Genomic DNA, 21185 nt, shown 5'->3' with positions numbered 1-21185 from the left:
AAAAAATAGATTATTTGTGTATGTGTACACACGCAGCAGGCTTGGCATTCTGGAAACGCCCCATCCTCTGAGCAGTTTGACCAGTTTTACTATGTGGTGTGATAGTGTTACTGGGAAAGTAAGATGTCATCAGACTCAGCTATGTTCATTCCACCTACAACTAACTCATCAGGTAAATAATATAATAGTTTTTGGGAGGCTTATTAACCTTTTCAGAAATCTAAATAGTTTACAAAGGTTTAATGTTTTGAAACCATTAATGAAATTCATTATGAGGTAGAAGAAACATCAACTATGCATACACTGTTTAAATATTTTGTCAGGAAGCATAAAAATTTGGTTTATGTGGTAACGTCTTAATTAACTGGTTTTATTCAAGTTAACATTATTTAATATAACTAAATCAACTTGACTTTATTAGACTACACCAACACAAGTATCTTTAAGGATCAAATCAGGTAGAAATAGCTTCTTAAGATCGCAACTGCAAATTTTCACTATTTACAGTTTATTCTCAGTTCACAGGTTGACACGTTGTCGTACTTGTCTTGTGATACTATGTCTTTGGACTTCAACATTTTTGGTAAGCTGATGTATAAAATGTATGTCTCACCAGGTCTTAAAAACATTCTGATGTAAAGATAAGATATATGAATACATATGACATATGAATATCTTTACAAAATTAAAATTTTTACTAAACAAATGAAATTGATTTGCTGGACTGGATCTATCTAAAATGGAAGTTCATTTGAGGTCTTTTATCATGATAAGCTAACATTTAAACAGGGACAACAGCATTGGAATGTGGTGAAACTGTTATCTTGGTTATCTTTCAGTTTATGTGGAAATTTCTGGATAATGGGAGTCAGATGCAGAAATTCCAGCCCCCAATTCCTAGACATGTTTCTCCAGTTGAATCAGGAAGACACATACATACAAATTCATCACCCACAATTTCCATATTTGATATGGGAATCAGTCATGAGGACGTAGGAATCAGTTATGATGAGTGGGAAAGTCTACAGGAAGCTCTGGACTGGCCGAGTCCAGATGAAGAAATCACTCAGCTGAATCTGAGCACAAGTCCAGTCCACTCAACATTCTCGATTGTGGGACTCAATGAGAGTTACAAAGTGGGAGAAAAGATTCATGTTACAATCACAGCCAGAGACCACAACAACAACCTGAAACCATATGGAGGGGATTTTTTCCAAGCAAAGCTGTACAATTCAAAGTTAAAGGTATGTTGAGTTTAAAATTAAAAATATAAAAGGGTCAAAGGGTCATTTTCAAAGTGCATTTCTGATAAAAAAAAAAATAAAATAATGTTTAAGTGTTAATACATTGCATTGTGCCATCTCAAGCTAAATTAATTCATTTTACTATATGTTGCGACATAATTGTGCCTTTAGAAAAATAGCAAAAATGGTGTTAAAAAATTAACAGCCCACTAAGATTGTTAATAAATCTCTCATATTGCATTAGATCTTTTTGGTAATTATGACAGGTTTTGTGCTTCTTTTTTTAAACATATTTTAAAAATAGATATTTTTATTGATAGAAAGTAGGGCTGTCAGTCGACATTTTTAATCAAATTAATTACATGATGATTAATTAATCGCAATTAATCGCACATCAATTTTGGCTGAGAAATTACCCCCAAAAGATAAAGTCATCATTGTGTTAGATGAGAAAAGCATTGAATAGACATTACAAAAAGTAGCTTTAGAAAGAATTATATTTAATTTGATTCAACGTAGAATTTATTACACAAACTTTTAGGCTACAATGTGGCCATAATTCTTTTTTATTTTATTATTTTTGAACATAAGCCTATCACTTAGGCTACAATAGTCACTTTTAGACTATAATGTGGCCATAACATTATTATTTTTTTATATATATATATTTTATTGAACATAAGCCTATCACTTAGGCTATAATAGTCACTTTTAGGCTACAATGTGGCCATAACAGAAACACAGCTAAACTGACATAAATTCTTGTTCAAACAGTTGCTAAGACAAAATAACTTATTTAAATTTTGTTTATGTAAAGCTGCACTCTTCTTTGGGACAATGTTGCCTGCCAGTGAGAATAGTCTTTCATATGGTACAGATGTTGCAGGGGTGGCCAGATATTTGCGAGCTAAGGAAGACAGTTTAACATGGGCCCCTGCATGAGTTGACCACCACTGTAGAGGACACTCATCCATCGCAATACTGGGCTCAGCTTTATAGCGATGTAAAGCATTGCTAAGCCCATTTTCCTCCTATGATTCTGAATTTGAACCCAGCAGGAGGATTCTCCTCTTCTTTGCTGGCTCGAGCCTCTCATGGCTCCGCCTTCCATGGCTCTGCCCCTCAAGCCTCTCACGGCTCCGCCTTCCATGGCTCTGCCCCTCGAGCCTCTCACGGCTCCACCTTCCATGGCTCTGCCCCTCAAGCCTCTCACGGCTCTGCCTCCCTTGGCTCCGCCTCCCATGGCTCCCTGAGGCCACCCCCCAGACCTTCTGACTCTACTCCTGGATCCTCCCCAGTCACCTGTTTCCTCCTGCCCTTCTCCATCTTTAGGTGCCAAAAGTCACCTTGTAAAGGGGGGGTTATGTCACATTCTGTCTTCCTCATGTTTCCCTAGGACTCTTATTTTGAAGTTTTCTCCTGGACTACATTTCCCATGGTACACTGCCCTCATCAGCCATCTGTTCCCCATCATCCTCACCTGTCTTCCATTGCATCATTAGTTCCGTTTGTGTATAAATACCCTCCTGTTTTGTTCATTGATTGTCAGTTCTCATCTGAGTAACACTTACATTAGTGTGTAGTTTATTTGGGTCTTTGTTGATATGGTTTATGGTTCTTCACATTGTTTTATATCATCTTCGTCATTAAAGACTATCCATCGCCTCTCGCATCATCATCTCTACCATACAAATATGTGACTGTGTGTGTTCAGATGCCCTGTGTGAACAAAGTTGTGGAATTTTATTCCAACTGGATGAAATAAACTACACTGTTCAGAAAAAATAAATAAATTGGTCAGTTTTGACCCGAACACAATATAAGGGTTCATTTGACATGAATTTGACTTATAAAGAGTTTTATTTCCGCAAATACTGAATATTAAATGATAAATTGTTTACAAAACAAAATCATGGTAACAGGGTTGACCTTTTAGGTTTGCACCCTATTGATAAACAAAAAAATAACGTGCTAAAGACGCTTCTTTACAAAAAGAGTCATTAGTGACCTGAGGTATGTAATAGTGTCACAATATCTATTTGTACTTCCATAAATCATTTTTTATAATTATTTCATTTCTATGTAAGTTTACTATCACAGGATATACAGCATTTCTTAATTACAAGACAAATGAGTACTATATTCATACAAATGACTACTAAATAGTGGATTTTCTGCACACCAGTGGTGAATTATCTGTATCCCTCATGTACACATACAAATTTATAAATGCTGTTTGTCTCAAAGTGGCATTTTGTAGATCCATTTGTAATAAAATATCAGCGCTGAGTTGCTAAAGAATAATTTTTGCTGAAACACCCATTAATTTAAGGGTTAAATTACTTTCTGGCAGGGGAGTGCATAGACCTCAGCAGTGACAGGGGCAAAAGAGAAAAAAAGGGCACTGAATTTTTTTTTTTATTTTTTTATTTTTTATAAAGAGTAGCACTTATAAATACTTAACCAATTCTTTGATTTGAGGATTTAAGCATTTTTCTTGTATTATAAACATAATTTTCCATTATATCCTTTTTGACAAATAATAGCCTATTCTGTTATATTCCTAACAAAAAGCACCATATTTTACACTTTTTTTCAAACATGGTCTTTGATAATCCCATGTTTTTGACATGTGTCATAGTAAAATCATGGTATTTTTTTTTTTTTACGCATTTTGGAGTACTATGACAGTATCATGAAATATGAATATAATCATTCAGTACCATGGTATTACCCTGGTAACGTCACATTGTCTTTTTTTGTTATATGGCTCTAATCTTTTTCTTGTCTCTTAACTCTTTTCACTTCTCTCATATCTGCACCCTCACTTTATCATTTTATCTCTGCTGTGTCTACTCTGACCTCTTCACCATGGTTTTGAATGGGTAGCCCACATGTCCGAAAATGGTAATACCACGGTATTTTTCTGAAAGTGATTAGTCTACTAGTTTAAACAAAAACCAAACTGGGGTTGCCTGAATCAGACAACTCCAGTTAACGGCAGTATTCTATAAAAGACGTAATAATTTAACTGAAAACGATGCGACCGCCCCCATTATAATGTGGTAAGAATAGAGTATTAATCTGTTGATGAACTTACAACAAAATACATGGAGTGGAAATTTTATCTGACCTGTGTATGTTTGCATTTATTGTTCTGCGCTGAGTACACAGCCAAAAAGCGAGGTAAAGTTGGTTGTAAATTCGATATTCGTTGGATATTCGCCTATGGTGGTTAAGGGACCGTCTGAAAACTCCACACACTGCGATAAAACATAACGTCTGTGCATGCAGTCAATTGACTTACGTTCTGTCGTGAAAAATCGCTGAAATTAGACAGACTGTCTCACTACAGGTGAGATTATTACAGTATGCCTTATCATATGAGTACAGTAATAAATTATTTTAGAAAAAATCATATCATAAATCAATAATTACTGTGGCATACAGTAATAATTTCACCTGTAGTAACCCAGTCTGTCCAATAGCAGCTTACTACAACCTTTGGAATGTGAAAATGTTTATTACTGTGTTTTATGTATAACTTTTACGTCAACGTAAATAACGATTGGACACCAGCGTAGTGGGTGGAATTTGCAGTTGATCCCTTACTTACGCTTGGCAATGAAAGCGCATCAGAGCTGTACTTGTGATACAGTATCTTTGTAAGATTGTCGCCTGCAGAGAGCGTGGTAAGAAAAACTGAATATCCAACGAATATCGGACCTAAAATTAACTTTTAGCTAAAATGTTACCTATATGTTTCATAAATAAACAAAAACAATGCAAGCAATGCAATTTCTGGATTCTAAAGTATTTATTAAATTACTGTAGCATCAAAAAGTAGTTCAAAGTATGTGAACATGTTGAAATGTAGGCTACATGTTACTTATTGTACATGTTGCCTGCAGTGCAGACAGAAAAGAAATTAGGAAATTATTGTATGCTTGCTCTTGAGTTGCTTAAATAATAACACATAAACATGTTTTGGAATACCTTTGATATTCCGTGCTGAAAAGGAAATCATCAAAATAATTAATAACTACTCGCCTCAATAACAAAATGGGTGTCGTTTTAAGACTTTGCAATGCATACAGGCAATATAACCAACTCTTACCAGGTGCTTTTTGATTTGCTGACATATTAGAAGTGTTCCATTTCCATAACTTATGAAATAGGATTATTTACTCTACACAGACTGTCAAACATACCATCAAATCTTTGTGCCGAACGGAAAGTTTGCGAGCAGAAAACAACACATTATTTCACTCACATATTAAATTAATATCAAGTAATGGCCTGGAGAAAAAAAAAAACTTTTAGAGTTTATATGCTGTAAACAGATATCTTCTGTCGCATTTCGCTTGTAACTTCATGAAACACAAACAGAATAAAAAAACAGTTGAAATTCCCGGATGTCAAATGCAGAAGAAAGCGTGAGTTCCGAGTGGGGCGTTAAGGAAATTATTAATTTTATGCCCTTAGGCAAGGCAAGGCAAGTTTATTTATATAGCACATTTCATACACAGTGACAATTCAAAGTGCTTTACCTATAAATTTTATAGAAAAACAAGATACATAAAAAAATAAAAATAAAATAAAATAAAATTGAGAACATGAAATAAGAATAAAAAGTCATACACACATTGAGAAAAAGTTATATAAAAATAAAATAAAAAGAATAAAATAGCATTAAAATCAGGAGAACAGGTATTAAGAGCAACAACTGCCAGAACTTCGTCAGAGGCTGAAGATCATCGCAAAGGCTATTAACCGGCCGTCTGTGAACATGTCACACTGAACATTATAAGATTGCCGATTTTGCCCTGCAACGACAGAAATCCTTTAGGATTCTGATTGTCTCAGATGGCAGAATCGTGGCCAAAATCATACAGTGTGCACTGGGCGACATTCGCTGAGATTGCATTAGGTCTTTAAGAGTCTTGTCTCAGACTGAGCCTCTTCAGGTCTCAGTCTCGACTCAGACTTGTCACTTGACCCTTTCTAATCTTGACTTGATGAGCTGGTCTTGACTACAACAGTGCTGGTTACTCCCCATCACTGCTCTTATACTGGGCTAGTGGAGGACACTTCCTGCGGAATAATAATAATTATGTAACAAATTCATTATATAACAGTTATATAACAAAATATAGCCTCAAACGGCAATCATCGGGGTCCAAGCACATGCGAAGAAATAAACAATATAATCAGAATTGACAGAAATGATCCAGTGGATGCTAAATAATTCAAATTGACAGAATAGATCCTCCCTAACCTAAATGTGCTGAAAATTGTGTACCAAAAATGTTATGCTGTAAAACACACATAAAGGAATCATAAAATTAATCCATACGACTCCATTGGTTGAATCCATATCTTTTGTAGCAAAATAATTCAAGAGTTATGGCCCAAAATGGCTAGCCATGGTGATGATACTTAAAGACTGATTGGTAGACCATCTCTACGCCCCTATGTCTCTGCGACATTCTGATTGGGAGATACGATCCCACAAAATTCATTGTATTGTCATAGTAGGAAACGATTGTTTTCATGGGCAAGAATGTTGTCATAGTATGCCTATGGGGCACATTTGGGCAGCATTTTACAGTTTTCAGAAGCAGCCATATAGAAATGATGCGAGACAGAATCGGGGATCATGGAAAAATAAACACATAATATAATTCCAGACATATGTAAACATATCCCTATAACAATGTGACAGTCAATCATGTCTGGCAACTTGACAAATATGTTTTCTATATTTTTAGGACATGTAAAAATTAAGGTGACATTTGATGATCTTTAATCATTTTGGAAGTCACAGATTTATTTGCAAACTAATAATATAAAAGTCAGAAGACATTGTTAGTGTACCACGTTTCTTAAAAATAAATGTATATGCGTTCAAACACTAATGAAAGCCTTAGACTTAAAAAGGATTTCTTATCCTGTGGCTCTCTCTGGTGGACAAAAATAGTATTACAGCTTTCATTGGTCAAATAAATGGCTGATTAGTTAAAATTTGCTGTTAGCATCCCGTTCATCATAAATCCATGAAATTTAGTATGAGTTTTGTGAAGTTTGGCATTTGTGCACACAAGATACAGGAATATTAGTCATAATGGGCCATACTAGTCAAATATATCGGATTGTATCTTCTAGACGATTTAATGGGTCAAAATTATTTTGATAACTTTTTTCCTGCATGGTCAAACACTGACCTGGGCCAAGTTTCGAACACCCTAGGAGGAGTTCGAAAAAGTAGAGTTTTCAGTAATTAGAATGACAGAAACATTTTATAAAATGAAATAAAACTAAGATATACATTTTGTAGGACTTGACGCAAGGATTAGAGGTAAAAAGAATTTTGATTTGAATGTGCTCGGAGTGGAGTAATTAGCAAAAACGTAAATGTTTTTTTATAGCGCCACTTTGTGGCTGATTCTCACAAAACTTGGTACACAGCCTCATTTTGACACTGTGTATGAATATCTCAAGTTTCGTAATTGCTGGCCATTCAGATTTGATGTTATTAGCTGCTGAAATTTGATTGGCTGCTGGCGGACATGTTTTTAAAGATATGCGACTGTGCTCATAGACCTTGATGGCACCTTGGACAAAGACATTGCATGCAATTTCAAGTCGATCGGACGATCGGACATAGTTAGAGCCATTTTTAGTTTTTTTATTATTATAGCGGCACCAAGAGGCAAAGGTGTGCAATATTTTTCAACCTCAGCATGAGCCCATACATACGTTTACCAAATTTGGTGATAATACCTCAATCCGTTCAAAAGTTATAACCGTTTTAGTAAAATGGACACGCCCACTATGAACGTTTTGGCGTACCGTTTGACGATAAATCAGAATTTCAAAATTCCTTTGATAACTTTTCATATTGGGACTCTGCTGAATCATTCTGCACTGGTTTGGTTCCGATCGGGCAAACAGCCTAGGACGAGTTCATTTTGATTTTTTTTCAAACAATCCAAAATAGCGGGAAAACGAAGGGGCGGAGCAAAATTCTGTCAGGGAGGTAAAACTCTTGGGCATGATGCAAGGAATTAGAGGAAAAAATAATTTTGTTTCTAGCCCTTACGATTCAAGATTTATGGCCCAAAATTAGATTTTTGTTTGTTTTTTCGCAATAGCGCCACCTTGTCTCTGAAGGATGTGTGTCTGTATGCCTGAGTTGTGGGGGGATTTGGAACCATCCTGCCAAGTTTGGAATCTCTGACGCCCAGACACTTTTAGGGCAGAAAAATAAGAAGAAGAAGAAGAAGAAGAATTAGAAAATCAGAACAAATACAATAGGGTTCCTGCACCTTCGGTGCTTGGACCCCTAATTAATAACCACTTGATCGCTTGATCTAAACAAGAGTTCAAGTTTGTAACCTTAATTTTTTAAAAATTCCATCCATTTGTATTTAAATCAAAAAGCATTACAAATCAAACTCAAAAAGAGCCAGCACTGAGGTATCGTTGGTGTAAATAAATTAATCAGACGTATTCCTTGAACTTGTAGAGAAGACTCTATCCTGTATATTTCATCTTAATTTCCAAAACTTGTCAAGTCATCTGCATGACATTGTCGTTGTGGACCACTCACTCCCAAAAAAATAATTTAACCTATTTTAAGATTTATGCATTTAAATTTAATAACAAAATTCCATTAAATTGAATTGTGTAATGTTTAAAAAGTAAATTAATCAAACTTAAAAATATATATACAGTATATTTGTATTTAATTTAAGATTATTTAATTCAATTTGATTTTTTTAATAAAATTGAAATGCGTAATTCTTAAAATAATTATTTTTTATGTGATTATGGTATGTGCAGTTTCAAGGTTTCATTTAGTTTCAATATCATTTTTCTGTGCTCAGAAAGATAGTGCTTATTACTTAATATTCAAGTCTGCTTTTATGCAGATAAAAAAAAAAATCATATTTTGATCTAGTCTTGAGTCACTAAAATTATAAATATGAGTAGTTACTGGTGTCTGTGCAAATTACAATAATAACCAATTTATTAATAAACAATTAAAATTTGTTTATTTAGAGTGTTTTATATGAAGTGTTTGTTTTACAGTAGGTACCTGGCATTTATAATGTTATTTGCATGGTAATTATCTTTGAAGAAATGTGACGAAAACATGATAATTCATCAATATTTCCCTAAATGTGCATGCTTTTGTACTCAAAGCTTTTTGTAATTTGTTTGTTAAAGGCAGTTATGACAAATAAACAGCAGCTTATATGATTGAACAGGAATGTGTCTTGTTCCTTTCTAAATGTGAATAACTCTCATTTTGATTTTCATGCCTGATGTGTACTCCCGACAAACATTAAGAAATGACTGTCACTGTAACATTTCTAACCTAAAACAGTGCTCAAATATTGAAGCTGGTGAAGAAATGTGAAGCCTGTTCTCTTATTGTTTGCACGAAATGGTCCATTTTGATTTGATTGATTTCTCCAAAATTAAGTCAACAACATTAGCAATGTCTGACATTTTGCCCCCAAAAGCAGCTATGTTGAAAAAAACTCTAAAAATATATATATATATATATGTATTAATTTGTGAACTTACTGAACAACAATAAAATACCAAAAATACAGAACCTTATATTTACAACTTTATTTACAACATATACATTTGCCAATGGTAAAAGTGATGATTTATAATCACAAAATAAATTTTGTTAAATAAACCACAATCAGTTTCTTCTGCACTGCCGATTACTCAATGATTGGTCGTTTGTTACATGGTTCAGCCCTTTTGAGAGCTCGACCAATCATCAGATAGAGAAGCTAGGGTTCCAGGAGGGATAGAAATACATTGATTGAAAACCCACTGTCCAATCAACAATCAGATCATTTCCCTTATCCAATAGCGCTCATGAAGCTCCCATAGACCCCCAGAGATGCATGGCATTCGGGCAGGACCCAAAATGACGTGTTTAGAGCCTTTTGTCCAATGAACATCGATCTTTTGCTCCACTGAATTCAATGGGACACACCTCTGCCGTAGACTCCCGTTAAAGCACTGCTTCAATGGGGCTCTCTGGGCTGTGCATCCGTGAACTCCGATGGATATAATCATGCAGATAACATCAACGGAATGAACATTGCGAAAGTGTTGTATGCTGTTGCGCATTTTTGTTACCTTAAATATTGAGCTGGGTCAATAATGATCTGAATTATAGAGAGGTTATATGCAATTTTAATGAAATTTTTAGGGAAGCTGTGCTTCCTGTGTAGTCTTACAGCAATCACCACTGATATAGTATGCCAAAACCAGTATGCCAATGGAGTAGTGTGTCTGAATCCTTGGTATTAATAAAACATACTCTTTGACCAAAGTGCGTCCTTCATCAACATTGGAAAAAGTTGTCAAATACAATCAGATCAAGGCACACTGGACCAACAGTGGCGCTTCAGCATACTCCAGGCACCAGGCCGTTAGACTACAGCACCACTGGCCAACACAGATGGACAGGACGAATGCCGTAAGTGGTGTGCAAAGAAGCAAAACTATTCACACTAGGCTAAAAGCTCATCTTAGCCGGCCAGCACACCACACTTTTTCTATAACGTCTGCACCATAAACAACAACCTGAATTGTACAAAGCTGCTTCTGACTTCCTGAAGGGAGATGAGGCACTGCTGCACTTTTATCTTCACTGAGATGTGGCTGCATGAGCGTATTCCCGACCTTGTCATTTAGGTTGACCGATTAACCACGTTCCGATCAGACTGGTTAGTTACTCTGTCCGGTAAGACCCGCGTGGTGGCTTATTAATTTGTATCAATAAGGAATGGTGTATGAATGCGGTGATTGTCTCTGTGTTCTGCTCAGCACTCGTATAGGTCTCTGGCAGTCAGATGCAGACCTTACTATCTCACAAGAGAATTTACAGTTGTGATAATTGTTGCTGTTTACATCCCACCCAGCACTAGGCTAATGCTAGTGGTGTCCATGGTGAACTTTATGGGAAAATTAGCGAAATACAGACGGCTCATCCTGATGGCTTCTTCATCATTACCAGGGACATTAACAACATAAACCTAAAGACAGTATTTACTACATAGACTTTGAAACATGCATGACATTGTTTACACAAACACACACGGTGCATAAAAAATGCACAGACCCATCAAAAATGGATCAGACAAGTTTAGAATGAGGTAAGAACACGACCTCAGGGATCTATATCAGCACTCCAAGACTGTTTTGATAACACAAATTGGGACATTTTCAGAGAACCCATGGTTCACGAAAACCATGGTTCTCTGCAGAGGTGTGCACTCTAATGAAAGCAAGGGATGCTGCCTTTAAATCTGAAGACAAAGAGGCACTCAGTACATCTAGAACTGAACTGTCCAGGGCCATCAGTGAGGCTAAGAGTACTTATTCAAAGAAAGTACATAACTGCATTGACTTCAAGGACATACGGTGCCTGTGGCAGGGAATACTAGTTATTACTGACTACAAACTAACACCTCAAGCTTTTCACAATGACACCTCTTTGCCGGATGCACTGAATAACTTCTCTGCATGTTTTGAGGCACAAAACAAGGAGCCCGCAAGGAAGACCAACCCTCCTCCTGACGAAAAGTCCTCTGTCTATTCACAGGTACTGAAGCACATGAAAACCGACATCCCAGACCAACTTGACCAATTGCAGTTTGCTTACTGCTCCATTTGAACTACTAGTAATGCCACCTCTACCGTACTCCACCTCACACTCACTCACCTGTAAATGCCTCTTTTTGGGTGGAATCAAAAACACGCTGTTTTTGTGTGTGTCTCTTTAAATGCAAATGAGCTGCTGCTCCCCGCCCCCTATTATTATACTGACAGTAAGCGTAAAAATAACGACATAGCTCTGGTCTCCGTGAATACAGTCAGAGACGATGGTAAATTTCCATGCTTGCGGATTATACAACAGTAGTGGGACTCATCAGTGACAATGACGAGTCAGCACACAGAGCAGATAAATCAGCTAGTGAGCTGGTGTCAAGACAACAACCTGTCTCTAAATGTTGAGAAAACAAAAGAGATGCTTGTTGATTTCAGAGACCTCTGCTTTCTATACTCCTCTGAACATCAACAACTTTGCTGTGGAGAAGGTCTGCAGTGTTAAGTTCCTGGGAGTGCACACAACAGAGGATCTCACCTGAATACTCAACACCATCACCAAAAATAACACCTTAACTACTTGCGCAGGATGAAAAAAGCCAGCCTCCCTCCTCCCATTCTAACCACCTTCTAGCATGAGACCATAGCAAGCATCCTCTGCAGCTGCATCACCGTTTGTTGTGGGAACTGTAATGTCGCTAACGAGTATTCCCTAAAGAGGATAGTGTGGACAGCCGAACAAATAATTGAAATCTCTCTCCCATCCATTAACAAACTCTTCAATAGACTATGTACCCACCATGCAATTATTATTTCGAAGGACCCTCCCACCCTTCCCATGGACTGTTCACCCTCCTTGGTGCTTGACGTCTCAGAAAGACGAATCCTCCATACAGTATATCCGACTTCAAATCTCAGGGCATTTTATGCTTATTGGAGATATTTGTACACTATAAAGTAATTTAAAAAGCTGACAATTTAAAGGATTTGTTCCTGTGGATGGAAATTCATCCCAGCAATCTTTGTGAAAAAAAAAAGAAAAAGCCCAGTAAATCTTTATCCAGTAATCATAAAGTACTGTGATTGGTCTATCATGGCCCCCTATTCCCACCCATATTTAGCTGCCATTATTTAAATTATATATTGTCAAAGTCTATAAAGTCTTATTTATTTATTTTGTATCGAATGGTGGTGGGGTAGTGGGCTAAAGCACAGAACTGGTAAGCAGAAGTTTGCTGGTTCAATCTCCACAGCCACCACCATTATGTCTTTGAACAAGGCACTTAACTCCAGGTTACACCGGGGGGATTGTCCCTGTAATAAGTGCACTATAACACGCTTTGGATAAAAGCATCTGTCAAATGCATAAATGTAAATGTATATTAAGGACATTCAAATGGCACTCATTTTGTAGAATGGTCAAAAAATGTATATGCAGACATATGTTCTATTGGGGTTAATCTACCTACATATACATTATCAAGTTGTTAATTAATTTACAACATAATGGATGTTACTTTTAGGTTGATAAGCTTTCAGATTTAATTTACCGAGATATATTAGTGTATTAAGGTACATGGCAAACAATCCTTGTTTTTTGTTCTTGAAGGCGAGTGTGTTTGGAGAGGTTGTGGATCACCGTAACGGAACTTACTCCATTGATCTTCTTCTGCCATGGAAAGGCCAGGCACAAGTGTCCGTGCGTCTAGTCCATTCCAGTGAGGTTGTTCAAATTCTTGAAAAATACCTGGAGTCATCATTCCCACGCAGTCACTATAATGGCTACTTTGAAGGGCCAGGACCTAAAGGGAAAAGAATCAGTGAAGTAGTAGAGTGTAATCTTAAGTGGGGCCCAAACGGAAGTTGGATTAAAGGCAACTGTTGCTGCGAGTATAAGGATGTAAAAACAGGGACGGTGTGGCAGTGTGAGAGACCAAAAACACTGTCCTGTGACAAGCTGGTGCACCACTCAAGAGGATCTGTGGAAAACCCATTAAATCCCTTTGAGAAGAAACTTTTTACAAAGTAAATGCATGGGAAAGGGTTCAAAATCAATTCCACAATTGTAGAAAAGTTTTTATGGCAACACTTTACAATAAGGATGCTGTCTGTCTGTCTGTCTGTCTTTCTGACTATCTATAGGAAATTAACAAATGTTGCTCTAACTGGAGATACGAAAATCATAAATGTCCTTCCCAACACTACAGACATTGGTACGTTCATATCTCAGAGGACAAATATCATCTATAAAACAAATATAGTTACAATAGAATTGCAAAAATTGTAAAATACACACCCTTTCTTGGTTAAAAATGCCCTTTCTTTGCTTTAGGCTCAATGGAGAGATGTAGATCTGGCCTGACAACACCAGTTCCTGCAGGGTTCTTTTTGCATGATGTCTGGAAGTCTTTGATATGTAACACTAAACGCTTCAGTCCTCCAGAAATGGGAAACTGTCTCAAAAACAAAATTGTCTACTTGATGGGAGACTCCACCACGAGGCAGTGGTTTGAGTATTTGGAACGAAAAGTGCCAGGCAAGTAATTTAGTGGCATGGACAAACCACTTTATTTAATAATATTATCATGTCATTTTAGCATTATTAGAACTAGGGAAGGGGCGATACCACATATTTATTTTATTTTTTTTTTCGATCTGATACCAATAATTTCAAATCCAATATCGTCGATACCAGTACTTCTATTAAACTGATTTTTTTGCGATTTCTTGGGATAAAATGTCACAATGTCATAAAAACATGGTTACTACAATATTACTTTAGTAAAACCATGGTTAACTATTTTTTTAATTACTTATTAACAACAATTACACACAATTATAAGCAATAAGAAATGTCACCTTTAGATATGTTGTTATTTTAGTATGAATTAACTCCAGAAGTGGTTTAGTAGTGTCTGAAGAGGTGGGCATACTGTGAATTTATGATCTCCATTAAAAAATGACTTATAATTATTATTTTTACAAAATGTATATCAGGGTAAGTGTCTTGCTGGCATGGTGTACAGTACACTACTAAGAACAATGGCATGGCTACTTTATTACTCTAACTATTAAACTAATTTATAATACGCAATAAACTGTTAAGCATTGTAGCTAATATGAGTGCAGCAATGTTCACATTAACATGTTATCTTGTATTACCATATACAGTATAGACTACATAAAAATTAATGGCTATTTGTTTTATTTGTGTACTATTATGTGCTTTTCTGTGTATAGTGAAATGTTTTTCCTACTTATAAATTGAAATAAATTGATATCACGATAAAAAGCCACCACCAAAAAAAACTAAAACAAAAGAGCACCAAAAACTAGCAGGGGTGCAATAACATGCAGTATTTTCACAAAGTTTAATTGCATCAGTTCAATTTAATGTATAAACATATATTTACGTTTAGCAGGGAAATAAATTTACAGTGCAAATTATGATTACTCCAGGGATGCTTGTGCATTAGATGCTGGAAATGTCCCGCCCATTACTGAAACAGAAAATATCATTGGTTAGCAAGTATCCAGTCGCGTCTGAAATGAATGTTCTGATTGGTGGATCAGTTTAGTTGGAATGTCTGTCTTGCCAGTGCCATCAGTTGCGCTCCCGCAGCTCCGTGCGCATTTAGAGATAATCTCTGTACACTTTAAATATACAGGTGCATCTCAATAAATTAGAATGTCGTGGAAAAGTTCATTTATTTCAGTAATTCAACTCAAATTGTGAAACTCGTGTATTAAATAAATTCAATGCACACAGACTGAAGTAGTTTAAGTCTTTGGTTCTTTTAATTGTGATGATTTTGGCTCACATTTAACAAAAACCCACCAATTCACTATCTCAAAAAATAGAATATGGTGACATGCCAATCAGGTAATCAACTCAAAACACCTACAAAGGTTTCCTGAGCCTTCAAAATGGTCTCTCAGTTTGGTTCACTAGGCTACACAATCATGGGGAAGACTGCTGATCTGACAGTTGTCCAGAAGACAATCATTTACACCCTTCACAAGGAGGGTAAGCCACAAACATTCATTGCCAAAGAAGCTGGCTGTTCACAGAGTGCTGTATCCAAGCATGTTAACAGAAAGTTGAGTGAAAGGAAAAAGTGTGGAAGAAAAAGATGCACAACCAACCGAGAGAACCGCAGCCTTATGAGGATTGTCAAGCAAAATCGATTCAAGAATTTGGGTGAACTTCACAAGGAATGGACTGAGGCTGGGGTCAAGGCATCAAGAGCCACCACACACAGACATGTCAAGGAATTTGGCTACAGTTGTCGTATTCCTCTTGTTAAGCCACTCCTGAACCACAGACAACGTCAGAGGGCTAAGGAGAAGAAGAACTGGACTGTTGCCCAGTGTTCCAAAGTCCTCTTTTCAGATGAGAGCAAGTTTTGTATTTCATTTGGAAACCAAGGTCCTAGAGTCTGGAGGAAGGGTGAAGAAGCTCATAGCCCAAGTTGCTTGAAGTCTAGTGTTCAGTTTCCACAGTCTGTGATGATTTGGGGTGCAATGTCATCTGCTGGTGTTGGTCCATTATGTTTTTTGAAAACCAAAGTCACTGCACCCGTTTACCAAGAAATTTTGGAGCACTTCATGCTTCCTTCTGCTGACCAGCTTTTTAAAGATGCTGATTTCATTTTCCAGCAGGATTTGGCACCTGCCCACACTGCCAAAAGCACCAAAAGTTGGTTAAATGACCATGGTGTTGGTGTGCTTGACTGGCCAGCAAACTCACCAGACCTGAACCCCATAGAGAATCTATGGGGTATTGTCAAGAGGAAAATGAGAAACAAGAGACCAAAAAATGCAGATGAGCTGAAGGCCACTGTCAAAGAAACCTGGGCTTCCATACCACCTCAGCAGTGCCACAAACTGATCACCTCCATGCCACGCCGAATTGAGGCAGTAATTAAAGCAAAAGGAGCCCCTACCAAGTATTGAGTACATATACAGTAAATGAACATACTTTCCAGAAGGCCAACAATTCACTAAAAATGTTTTTTTTTATTGGTCTTATGATGTATTCTAATTTTTTGAGATAGTGAATTGGTGGGTTTTTGTTAAATGTGAGCCAAAATCATCACAATTAAAAGAACCAAAGACTTAAACTACTTCAGTCTGTGTGCATTGAATTTATTTAATACACGAGTTTCACAATTTGAGTTGAATTACTGAAATAAATGAACTTTTCCACGACATTCTAATTTATTGAGATGCACCTGTATATATTTAGCCTACTCGTTGTTCTGGCGGCCATACGTATCATCACTTATTTCAGGTGGGTGTCGCAAAATCCCAAGAAAGATAGGTGCGTATGCCCTAGACTGAAGCTGTTTCTCTGATTTTCTATCATAACCTCTTGTCTGAACGAGTCTTGTGGCGGCGCAAGCGCTTGTCTGCTTATGTCTTTCAGCATTTATGCATGTTAAGATGAGCGGAAGAAGAAATAGTTCCCATCCTGCACAAGTATTTGCTAATATAGCCTAATCCTTTTTATTTCACTTTGAAGCTTATGATTATTGTTCATGTTCATGGTAACCAAATAATAATATCCCTAGGTTAATTATTTTAATTTTTTTATTTTTTTTAATTAATTTTTTAGAATCTATTTGTGTGTGTGTGTGTGTGTGTGTGTGTGTGTGTGTATGTGTGTGTGTGTGTGAGGATTGGTATTTTTAAACAACATCAGTGTGGGAAGTATGGATACTTTAGGATTGCTCCACCTATCCCTAGTTAATGAATTAGGGATAAACATATAATGGCCCCAAATGAATAAACATACAATGGCCCCAAAAAGTAGTTAGACATTTAAGATGCACTTACAAATGTACTCTATGTCACTGAATTAGAAAACAAAATATCAGACCAGTGGCATTTTGAAAGAGCACAAGCACTAAAGCAAAACATTTGACAAAAAGATATTTGATAGGTTTTAAATGATAAAACAATAGATGAACCATAGTTTACAAAATGAAGGCAAAAGTAATGTTACACTTTCTCGTTGTCAAACAGTCGAACATGCCCATAGTTAATGTCCTGTGTGAACTTGAAGGGAACTGACTTCATTCATCCTCTAAAAATCACCTTGATACCAGTTGGTTAAAAGTCATTGAAAAAAAAGATGAAGTTAGTTCTGTAAAAGCTCTAGTAGCTTCATTGCATTTAGATTGTTATTTAAGTGTGGTTAAGTTCCCAAATACCTTTAGGGGCCATTGCATAAAATGAAGGAATAAACAAATCACTTTAGTAGCCTTATTGATTTGAGCTGTTAGCAAAATTAAAAAACCAAGGATTCTAATGATAATTTTTCTGATCTTATTTAGGCTTAAAGAGAATGGACCTCCACACTCCTCGTACGGGTGGACCCCTGATGGCTGTGGAGTTAAAAAATAATATCATTGTTCACTGGCATCCACATGGTGTACCTTTGCGATTTAGTAAAATGCTAATTACTGATCTGCATTACATCAGCAATGATATTGATGAAATAGCTGGTGGTCATCATGCAGTCATTGTCTTCACAATCTTTGCCCACCTGGTGTTTCACCCACTAACATTTTACGTCCATGAAGTGGCCAAAATTCGTCAGGCCGTTGTTGCACTACTGAGCCGTGCACCAGATACTACTGTCATCATCAAGTCTGGCAACACAGCAGGACTAAAGGTACACTCGGTCAAAGAGGTTTTCTTCCTTGTTTTCCTAATAATAGCTTTTTATATGACATTTTAATGAGTATGCACCATATGGGTAGTTGACTGTTGCATTATGAGTGAGCTTGTGTGACTGGTCAAAAAAAAAAGTTGATCACTGTAAACTCAACACTGTGCCATTGTCATTACATTCAGCACATGCCGCCAACATGCGTTTTCTATCCACTCTGCATGAAAAACAACAAGCTGAAGATACATTAAACTAATATTTTTTCCCACGATTGTAATTACTGTGTAAATACATTTACACCTACTGTGTTTTAGTGTATTTTTTTTATTTTAAACCATATATGATGCTTCAGTTTAAATGTTCAATTTCTTTATGTGGAGAAAAACTTCAATATCTTTTATTAAAAACCAGCCCGTATTAATTTACCCAGCGAACACAGAAGGTTCCCCTAACCTAAGAGTTGGTACTGTACTGTACACCTACTTATTCATGCTATTATCTAATCAGCCAATCATGTGGCAGCAGTGCAATGCTTAAAATCTTGCAGATACGGGTCAGGAGCTTCAGTAAATGTTCACATCAACCATCAGAATGGGGAAAAAATGTGATCTCAGTGATTTAGACAGTGGCATGATTGTTGGTGCCAGACGGACCGGTTTGAGTATTTCTGTAACTGCTGATCTCCTGGGATTTTTATGCACAACTCTTGAGTTGTTGATGTTTACTCAGAATGGTGCCAAAAACAAAAAACAACCAGTGACAAAATGTAGTTTGTGGCATTTATATGTGCTGTTGTTGAATGTGCGAATACGTTTTTAAATGTGACTGGAGTATCAGGGAAACTGATTTATGCGATCCTAAAAACTAAAATAGCAATGTTTGTAGAAAAATCAAGAATTTGATAGTGTAATGGATGATGAGTTTAGTTTATTTGAGTTATCACTACCCATGAATCACTCAAGAAATACAACACCAGGTCAAGACATGATACTTTATAAAATATTAAGGAAATGACCAGAGACGGCCTTGAAATTGATATTTGTTAGATGGCTCAATTATTTATTTAATTATTTATTTTAAATAGGAAATTAAAACACCTTATTACACAGCTCTCTGGAATGCTCGATTCTGATTGGTCAATGGCGCATGTAGCGGTCTGTAATATGTCATATCAGACCGTTTTTCCGGATATAGCAAGTCATTTTTTCTACTTCTAAGATCACTCTGCGATCTTTACAAGTAAGCTAATTAGTATAATTTCAACTCATGTAATAATAATAATAAGTCAATATCAATGTTTTATGTACATTTATTTAGCAAGTACTCTTGTAATACGCTGGATACTGAGCAGTCAAACAGTCATTTTCGCATAATAAACAACACCAGAACTGTGACGCAAACCTGAAAGGTTTACACAAATCAGCTGTTCAGTGATATTTTCTTCTTACAAAATAACATAATTTCAATGCAAATCAAAATTTCATGTCCATTTATTCATTTATTTGCTTAGTAGCCATGTAATAAGCGTGATAATGTAAAGTCAGCCGGTTGTTATTGCAAAATAAATCCCTTTAGGGTGATACAAGGCCTGCTGTGGTTTACACTCACTGAGCACTTTATTACCAGCACCTGTACACCTACTTATTCACACGATTATCTAATCAGCCAATCATGTGGCAGCATTGCAATGCACAAATTTATGCAGGTATGGGTCAGGAGCTTCAGTTAATGTTCACATCATCCATCAAAATGGGGGAAAAAAATCTCAGTGATTTCAAATGTGGCATGTTTGAGTATTTCTGTAACTGCTGATCTCCTGGGATTTTCACGCTTAACAGTCTCTACAGTTTACTCAGAATGGTGCCAAAACCAAACATCATCCAGGGAGCAGCAGTTCTGCGTACAGAAATGCCTTGTTGATGAGAGAGGTCAACAGAGAATGGCCAGACTGGTTTGAGCTGACAGAAAGGCTACAGAAACTCAGATAACCCCTCTGTACAATTGTAGTGAGCAGAATAGCATCTCAGAATGCACAGCACATCGAACATTGAGGCAGATGGGCTACAACAGCAGAAGACCATGTCAGGCAGTTTATAAGAACATAGTGTTCCTAATAAAGTGCTCAGTGAGTGTATTTTGTGATAACAGCCGGCTGGCTGCACATTATCCCTTACCTATCAGATTGTTTTTTGAAAAGGAAGGTCACCAGTGATGCCTTAGTTATGTTTGAAAATTAAATCAAAAAGTATTTAGTATTTAGTGGAAGTTTTTCTTATATAAAAAAAGCTTATGATACTTTATGGAGGGAACGGTTTTGGATTCAACTGAAGAAAACTGGTTTAATGGTAAGTATTTTAATTGGGTATTAGATTTCTTGATTGAGCACACCTTTCAGATAAGAAATGGAGAAGAATTATCAGTTCTATATGAAATTGATAATGGAACTCTGCAAGCAGGGACGGATTAACCACCGGGTCGATTGGGCCGTTGCCCAGGGGCCTCTAAACCCAAAGGGCCTGAGCTCTAAATCAATTATTTATTATTTTGAGATATCTATTATATCTATTAATCCACGTAAATGTCAGCCTTATGTGAAATACCATTTGTTCGGCCGAATG

The 21185-nt window shown here is 36.6% G+C and overlaps 1 protein-coding gene across 1 annotated transcript in view; it reads left to right on the top strand.

Annotated features, from left to right (window-relative positions):
* The first annotated feature begins 118 nt into the window (after positions 1-118).
* The window catches only part of LOC127431648 (NXPE family member 3-like), a 29858-nt gene continuing 8791 nt past the window's right edge, over positions 119-21185 (top strand). Inside the window, exons 1-7 of the mRNA XM_051682177.1 lie at positions 119-172; positions 519-583; positions 840-1244; positions 13501-13916; positions 14034-14104; positions 14224-14427; positions 18230-18570. Of these exons, the coding sequence (XP_051538137.1) occupies positions 124-172; positions 519-583; positions 840-1244; positions 13501-13916; positions 14034-14104; positions 14224-14427; positions 18230-18570 (1551 nt within the window). The 5' untranslated portion in view covers positions 119-123. The remainder of the gene's footprint in view (positions 173-518; positions 584-839; positions 1245-13500; positions 13917-14033; positions 14105-14223; positions 14428-18229; positions 18571-21185) is intronic.

Source organism: Myxocyprinus asiaticus, chromosome 41 (assembly GCF_019703515.2).
Source record: "Myxocyprinus asiaticus isolate MX2 ecotype Aquarium Trade chromosome 41, UBuf_Myxa_2, whole genome shotgun sequence".
NCBI lineage: Eukaryota > Metazoa > Chordata > Actinopteri > Cypriniformes > Catostomidae > Myxocyprinus > Myxocyprinus asiaticus.
The sequence above is the reverse complement of the archived record's forward strand: the minus strand, read 5'-3'. Positions and strand labels throughout refer to the sequence as shown.